At 52.4% G+C, this 8,216-nt stretch overlaps 2 protein-coding genes across 2 annotated transcripts in view; both read right to left on the reverse strand.

The window, feature by feature from the left end:
* Positions 1 to 152: 152 nt before the first annotated feature.
* On the reverse strand, positions 153 to 8,012 carry LOC133493994 (SCL-interrupting locus protein homolog). The gene is made up of 8 exons (XM_061808010.1): positions 6,258 to 8,012; positions 6,102 to 6,167; positions 5,912 to 6,027; positions 4,459 to 4,655; positions 4,164 to 4,393; positions 3,997 to 4,085; positions 2,588 to 2,604; positions 153 to 308 (listed from the first exon to the last, which is right to left on the reverse strand). The coding sequence occupies exons 1-8, from the start codon at positions 6,326 to 6,328 to the stop codon at positions 153 to 155; spliced, it is 942 nt and encodes a 313-aa protein (XP_061663994.1). The 5' UTR covers positions 6,329 to 8,012.
* LOC133493995 (alpha-2-HS-glycoprotein-like) overlaps positions 7,858 to 8,216 on the reverse strand; it is a 3,139-nt gene continuing 2,780 nt past the window's right edge. The window contains exon 9 of the mRNA XM_061808011.1: positions 7,858 to 7,878. Within this exon, the coding sequence (XP_061663995.1) occupies positions 7,858 to 7,878 (21 nt within the window). The remainder of the gene's footprint in view (positions 7,879 to 8,216) is intronic.

Below are 8,216 nucleotides of genomic sequence, written 5' to 3' on the forward strand. Positions count from 1 at the left end.
AAGAAGATTTTACGACGTTACATAGGGGCGGGAGAATCATTAATGAGTAGGGGGTCAAGAACCTACGCTACCAAAGGTGTACACTGAAACCCGAAAGCACTTCACTTATATCATTCACCCGTGGTCCTACCAACTCGCCTACCCCTCCAGACTTAGTCCCTCGCGCCGTCCCTTTCTTCTATGACGTCCAGTACCCCCCTCTCGTCTTGTAGCGGGCGAGGGGGGCGGTCGTCCCTCAGGAGGGAGCGGATCGGTGGGCGTCGAGGTCGAGGGGGTTCTCGGGAGCTGCTGGGGAGAATCACTCCGACCTCGAAAGCAAAGACGCAAGAGGGGGTGCTTCCCCGTGCCGGCAGGGCAAGGGGCAATGCGAGAACGCGGCAGTGCTTCGTCGTCACGGATAAATATCCTCATTCTATAGTCAACCCTCCACCCCATCGGGGGGGCGAAGAAATTTAAAAAACCCATAAAACTCACTTCTCACCCATCTCATACTTCAAATCTCAACCGACACTTATCACACCTCCCTCAATTAAAGAACAACACCCTACTATCCACACAGTGATACGCACCATTTATTATTATTAAGATCGCTTCCCCGAGCCCATCAATCCGGCGAGCCAATAAAACGAACGCACAAACGATGCTCCCCATCAACCGCTCGACACACCTATGACACTTACCTATCTCCGTCCACGCCGAACGAGCAAATCGTTTTCATTAAGATATCGTAACATACAAACCTAAATCCCCACCAGGATGCTGAAAGGCGCTCGGGAACACACCAGAGTACTTCAAACCTAGGCTAGGCGGGAGGGAGGCAGGGAAACGCATGGAGGGGAATCCGGTTGGGGGTCCCAAGGCAGCCTTACAACACCGGACGGCACGGGGGGGGGCGAAAAGGAGCGGTGGGAGGGACGGGGATACCACATCGGGGTTCCGCCAGTTTTTGTCGATTGCAGGGGTGTCCTGGAATGTGCGCTCTTTTAACGGGGTTCCTGGGCGGCTGAAATGTTGGGAGGGGGGCCGCCGACCTCCTGCGAACCAAACCGGAGTGGCTTTGTTGTTGGGCGGGGCCGGCGGCGAAACTCTGGCTGTGTCCGGCCGCCTCCCCTTCGGTTCGGCCGATGGTCGCTAGGCTGAGTCCCCATTGCGGGGTTTCGGAGGGGGGGTCCAAAAAATATCATGTCGTGGGGAAGCGCAGGTTGCGTCTAGATCCCACCCTTGTTCTTCACCACCTTCCTCTTAACCCTCCCGTTTCTTGCTGAGTTGCCACTTGCTGGGAAACGAGCCATAAGGGAAAAAAAAAAAAAATAAACCCTACATCATAACTACAACAACAAAAAAAAAAAAAACCAGAAAAGTTATCCAAAAAATGCTAAATTAAAAAATGAGGGAGGACCTAAACAAAAAACAAAAACCAAACAACCCAACGTACTTGCCGGGTGAGTGGGTAGTAAAGCTCCCTAACTGCCCCTTTTTCTCCCCCTCAATTCCGAATACTACTAACAAACCTTAAAAAAAAAAAAACAAATACAAAACACAATAAACACGAACGTAGGCGGACCACAAAAAACGGGCACAACAAACCCAACACCACAGAAAAACACCAGGGGCGGGTGCTGGAGGTGGATGGGGTTCCGGTCACGTGCAATCCGGTTTGTTGATGCCCGGGGAGGCGCGTTCGACACCTCGGGTCCCTTTCCGTTCTCGCGGGGGGGGGATTTCGCGAAGGCAAAATAATCATCAACAAAAAACCAAGTGGGCCAGGGCGGGAAAACACATACAACTCAAAAAAAAACAAAACACCAACAAAAAAACAACCACAAGACAAAAAACCAATAAAAAAAAAAACCCAATAAACACACACACTGGCAACTAGGCAGGCGCGCTGGACGGCTATGGAGGGGGCGTGAATGGGAGGGAAACATAAAGGTACAAAAAAAAACTAAAAAAAAATCAAAAAACAAACTAACAAAAAAATAAAACACAAAAAAAAAAAAAAAACCAACAAGTCATCCCAACAAACGACACAAAACCTACACCCAACAAACCAAATAAAAGATATAAATTAACAATCATCCTCACCTAAAAAAAAAAACAACAAGCGTCGTCTCCCTGGTCCAGGTGGCGGGGGATCTAGGGAGTCGTGGGAGGATCACTAGGTCCGCCGGGTGGGGCCTCTAAATTCAACAAACCCTAGGGTGCAGCGTGGAATCGGTCGGGCTGAGAATTCGGCCAAGGGGTTCGGGGTCGCGGAGGCTCTCGAGAGGGGCCGAAATAAAACAAAAAGGAGGGGACCGGGGGGGGGCATGTATCTCCTCATTTACGTATCCCGCGCCGGTGGGATGGGAGGGGGGGCAACCCCCCTCCAGCATAACCCCCCCCTATTCTTCAGATACACTACCAGGGGACCGGTGGAATACCAGAGGAGAGAAGAAACCAAAAACAAAAAGATTCGATGACATATCGAGCTCACTATCCGTTAGGAAAAGGGGATCAAATGAAAAAGGAACCAAATCTTCCAAAATAGTAAGATCCATCTCCAAGCAGGATAGACACATCTCTGCCAATGCTGCCACCAGCCCACCCCACAGCGGCTCTCACCTATAGGGGGAAATAGAAACCAGTGTGAGAGGTAAAACAAGAGACCATATGGAACAAGACCATCACAAAACTCCATATCCCCAAAAACCAAAAATCACCAATCTACACAACAAAATGGGGACGGGAGGTTTAAGGGCAATGGTTCTTAAAAAAGGGGCGGGTGGGTGAGATTAATCCCCAACTATACAAAACACCCTATAAAAACTGGCATAACACCCCCAAACACCCACCCAAACCTCTACACACACTCAAAACAACCGGGAGAGCTGACATCGGGTAAACAAAAACATAAAAACAATAAAAAACCCCCCAAAAAAAAACCAAACACAAAAACCAACAAAAAACCCCAAACACAAGACACTATAAACCAGCACATAACACCGCAAAACACAAATCTCACTATCCCCCACACACAAAAAACCAAAAAGGGGTGCCGGCGGGTGCGTGGTGGGGGGCGTGATAGCGGGGGGGGGGGAGCTCTCCCGGGGGGATGGGAGGGGCTAGGGGTGTGTGGGGAACTCAACCCCGTGGGGGCGGGGCGTGGTTGTCAACTACCTTTCCATCCCTACATTCCTTACCCCACTTTTAACTGATGTTCCCGGGCGCTCATGTGTGTAGGTGCGGGGCAAATACCGGGCAAGAAGTGGGGGACTAAGGAGGGCCGCGGGGGCGGGGGGGGGGGCGCCCCAGGGCTCGGGGGGCGGGGGGTTGTATAATCTCTTTTCTAAAAGTCATAAAAGCGGACCCCAAAACTCAAAACAAATATGCAACAACCCAAAAAAGGTGGGGGGGTCTGTGTGGGGGCGCGGTTCCCTGCCGTTGCTCCTGGCCGGCTGGTGTTGGGATCGTAGCGCTTTGAGGTTCGGGTGATGGATGGAGTTGTGGAACTATGCTCACTAGAGTACCGTTGTTTCGAAACTTTGTCATCCACATATTTACTGGAGTAAAAAGTAGTACGCAATGCAAAAATAAGGAACTCCCTGAGAAACTTTTGACTGGATTGTCTTCGAATTCAAAACATATGAACATAACGAAATTAGATGACACCCCCCTTGTAACTTTTGTAAATGAGTTAAAAAATATTTGGGCCCATGTTTGTTTGATCCTCTTACTCAGACCACAGAAACAAAACAGCGGGGAAACATCTCAAGCTCACCGGAAGTGGGTGGTCGGGGGGAGGGGGGGGGGGTGTGAGGTCGGGCGGGCGGGGGGGAGGGTGAACAAGGAAAGAGGCCACGGGGCCACGGGCGTGGAACGCACCGGCGGGGGTGGGGCCGGGATTCGACCCCGGTCCTCACAACTGCGAGGCACCCAACATCTAACACAGTGGCCCCCGTTTGTCGTCAAGGATGTTTGGATGCGTTTGCGGTGGTTCGCTCGCGCATGACTTACACACACCAAAACCGCGGCAGTCGGAGGCCGGGGGGTCCGACTCCATCAGCAGACCAAGAAGAGTTCTGCTCTCATTCATCGTCAAAAACCTACGAGCACACAAACAAACACGCGTTGGACGTTCTGGACCGCGTGCGCGTCCGGGTGGCGGGGGACGGGGTCCTCACCCTCGCCGGGGGCCCCCGGGCGTCCCGCTCAGACTCTCGAGCGACGGCGCCGGCGCGACGGGTACGGGGCGGACGGGCCGGACATCCAGGCGGACGGACGGCCAAAGCGACGACCAGCCCAGCGAGAAGCGGGCGGGGCCTCCCTGCTGCTGGCAGCGCACGCGACCTTTGACCCTCATCAGCTGACCCAGATCCAGAGGCTGCCGACCGCTCAAGTGAGCCTGCAACGCCTGACGCGGGAAGACCAGGAAATGAAAGGAAAACCGCAGAGGTGGCGGGATGGGTCGGCACTTACAGCGGAGGAGCGCCAGAGTTCGGCCTCCGATGGGACCACGTCGTCGTTGTCGTCGTCGTCGGAGGCCCTCTGATTAGAGATCAAACACGGAACCAGCACGCCCCCCGGCAGCGGGGCGGCGGGAACCCGGCCCGAGGCGCCGGCCTGCTCCCGACCCGGATCGAAGCGGTCCAGCGTCACAGTGACGCCTTCCTCGTCTGAGGACGGCAGAGGACACGCGGGACGCCGCCGTTAACGCTTGCTACGTAAGGCGGGACCAGAAGGAGGGCGTGCTCGCCCCAAAAAGATCACATCCGGAGGGCCAGGGCAACCGGGTGCACCGGGTTCACCTCGGCGCGTTTCGGGTGTCTGCTCGGGCTGCCGTCGCGGCGCAAAAAAACTGCTGGAGTGCGGTGCAACGCGGCGGCTGCCCCGAGTCCAAATTCGCCCTTGAAGAATGCGCCTCGGTCTCAGTGGGGTCAATCCAAATTTGGACCGATTGATGGGAAATGTCGCGACCAATCACAGACGCCAAAAAGAGGGGGCGGGGGGGCTTTCCACGTACCAAGCCAGGTCAGGTCCACTTGCTCATCAACACCGCGTGCGCGCTTACACACACGGTGTTGGTCCCTCTCGCAAATTCTTGTAAAGGATCAGATAAATATAACCCAAATGAACTTCAAATTATGTTTTGAAATGTGATTTCATTTATGGCCGTGGGAAAATGACACCCTTGTTAAATCGTGAATTCATTGTGGTGAATTTAGAAAGGGCCCGATTAACTCCAGAAGTTGCACCCCAAAAAAAAATCGAGAAAACCACAATTTAGAGAAATTCCACAACATTCAAGAAAGGATCACAAAGCTTTCCAATTCCTGCGAACCATCGGAAGAACAATTATCCTCAAATGGAGAAAACGTGGAAGAATCTTCCCAGGAGCGGCCGCCCCACAAAGATTCGTCCTGGAGGACGCAAAGGAACTTTCTAGAGAACTGCGGGCCAATGACAACAACGGGGAAGGGACTCGACAAAAACTGCAGCCATTGTGGAGTTCCAAGGCCAAAACAACAATGGCTCCTCTTACTTTTGGGAGGGGGGGGGGGGGAATAAACACGTCGATATCACGTGGCCTGACGATATGAAAGCGGATCATCTGGCATAAACGAAATATCGCACTTCAGAAAAACAACAAGGTAGTGGGAGTGTGACGGTCTTGGGCTGCTTTGTCCCTTCAGGACCTGGACGACGTCCTGTGATCGACGGACCGACGAGTTGTCAAATAAGCGGGGATAAAACAACGGGAAGCGTTTCCTCTCCCAAAGGACAAAACAAAATAATAATACTTGAAAGAGGAAAAAACACACAGACAGGTGAACCTGAGGGTCTGGAAACCAGAAGAATCAAGATCAAATATGTAACAACACACAAAGAAGGTCGGGGAGTACAACTCTTGGTACGAGGTCCGAAGTCCAACCTGCATCCACGTCCACAGAACCCAGGAAGAAGCAGTGACCACGTGACGCTCCGCAGTGGCGGACATGACGCTGAGCCAGACGAAGGGCCTTCTCGTGGAGCAGGAGGCGGGGCATCCTGCGGCGCACAAGTCGTCCGTTCCCGTCTCGTCCTCCTCAAACCTTTGCAAAGTTACGATGTTCCGGCTTTACCTGCGCGAGCACAGCTCGAGGCTCAGCTGCGGATCCCACTGAGATGCTCTCGGGGCCGCCAGGGACCTTCCCGCGGGTCGACACGGTTCCAAATCAGACTTCCAAATAAGTTGGACTTTTGCTCTAGTGTGTCGCTGCTGACTGACATCCGCTCACCTGCTTTTCACGCCGTCGCGACTCGGAACCGGATGGAAAACATCCGCCGGCAGATTGACGGGGCAGCTCATGGCCGGGCGCGGACACTCGCCTGGGCGCGAACTTCCGTCGGTTTGCCTCTTTTCCGAGTGGAAATAGAACTTCGGAACGTTCGGCTTCCAAGTTGTTGAGCTCTCGTTGCGGGTGAGGCAATCTGAGCAGCGGCAACGAAAACAAAACAAAACAAAACCCGCCGAAGAGCCAAACGGAAGCCACTTTGACAATCGCGCTCTCGGCGGGGACGTAGAGAAGAAGACGTCACCTGGCCGCGCCCCTTTTCAGCTGCGTGCCTACGACGACGATGAGCTAGGCGGGTCAACCACGCCGGTGTATTCCGATTGTCAGTGAAAGGCAAGAAAAGGGCCAAAATTTAAAGGATGGCCGAACTTTGTGCTGAGCGCGGTTGCGGTCGCTGCCGCCGCACGTCCTCGACAAAAAAAATTTCCGAAGCAATAACGGATGAACATCGTTTTTTTTTTTTCAAATGTTAAGCATTTTCAACACACGCTTTGAGGCTGACACAAAAGTAAAGCTCGCGTAAATCGACAAAGAAATGATCAGTTTACGATTTAATTCCAACGTCAATGCTTTGCCTTTGAGGGGAACGTCGACTTTTCAAACATGGCCGCTCCGTAGACACGTCGTCTCACCGGTGTGCGTGTTCATATCTATGGCGGGCCAATCCGGAAGTAGTGGCGGCCAATGAGACGCCGCGTTGCCGCAGCCCTGACCAATAGTTGCCGCCGCGTCTTCCCGACGGTTTGCAAGTGGAAAGAAGAAGAAAAAAGCGTTCAGCGCTCTGACGGCCGAGCGACAAAAAAAAAAGCCTCATTTTGGAGAAGAGCCCCGTGGATGTCATTACCTCCTCACGCACGTCCTTTTTCTTAGCCAGATTGGTTGGAAATGTCACACACCGACATGATAATTCGAAAAATCGACTCCCACAGAGTACCAAAGTAATTTCAAATCATAAAATTGTGTGCGCTCTCACCCAAGTCTTGTCTTGTGTCAGGTCAGAAAACACAGGTGGGAGGTGAAGCGTGAAGCCTTTTTTTTTTTTTAGCACCAGATAGGCTTAAATGGAAAAAGACGACACACGCGGCGGCGACCCCGAACGGGACAAGCCGAAAGAAGAAGAAAAAAAACCCTGCATCTGTGTCCCTTTCGGAAATTGTAGGTCAATGTTAGCGTGGAGTGAGTTGTCAAATGCAACAGACGTCTGAAACCAAAGCGAGCAGAGAGCGGCCTGCCGTCGCGCTCGACGACAACAACAAAATGGGAGTGACGTCTCCCGCTCTGTTCAAAACGTCCTGCGCTCATCCACATATTTTCGAGGTTATTACTCCATCATAGATCACCGGCCGACTGGGAAACGTTGAGCTATCGTCATTCATTTTGCACGTTTTGAAAAAAAACAAAAACAAAAAACCACGCCGACCTTTCCCCGCTGCGGTCACGTGACGTCTCCCCCGAGCCGACGTCGTCCCGCTCGCGCTCGGTTGACTCTTCCTCCTCTCGTTTGATGCACAGGAACAGTGGAAATGAAAAAAAGAAGGCGGCCTTACTCGCAGTCTTCTGAACACTGAATTTAGACGCTCAATTTCAGACGGAATTGAATTGTGGCCAGTTGCGTCTCAGGAGACTGGAAACATTTTTTTAGATGGCCAATTTGTTCACATGAAAAAGTTCAACTGAAATGCAGCTAATGAAAATGTCATCACTTTGAAACAACAAGGGCAATTTGACAACATCACATTTTCAGTGGCATTTTTAATTCGCAACGTATTTACTTCCGTACGCCGAAATCTGAAAGCCGTCTACAGAGGTGCCGACGGGACTGTTGCGCCCTCTTCGGCGTCAAACCTTTAAAGGAAAGTGCTGGCGAGGGGAGGGTTCAAAGGTCATGGTGATGTTTGGACA

This window comes from Syngnathoides biaculeatus, chromosome 20 (assembly GCF_019802595.1).
Source record: "Syngnathoides biaculeatus isolate LvHL_M chromosome 20, ASM1980259v1, whole genome shotgun sequence".
NCBI classification, from domain to species: Eukaryota; Metazoa; Chordata; class Actinopteri; order Syngnathiformes; family Syngnathidae; genus Syngnathoides; species Syngnathoides biaculeatus.

Bases quoted from the DNA above. Each gene is read 5' to 3' on its own strand.
- LOC133493994 (XM_061808010.1), bottom strand. From the start codon at position 6,328: ATGAGCTGCCCCGTCAATCTGCCGGCGGATGTTTTCCATCCGGTTCCG. The intron at 4,656-5,911 runs GTTGGACTTCGG...TGCCGTCCTCAG, and splicing joins TTCTGTGGACGTGGATGCAG to ACGAGGAAGGCGTCACTGTG. The intron at 4,394-4,458 runs GTAAGTGCCGAC...TTCCCGCGTCAG, and splicing joins AACTCTGGCGCTCCTCCGCT to GCGTTGCAGGCTCACTTGAG.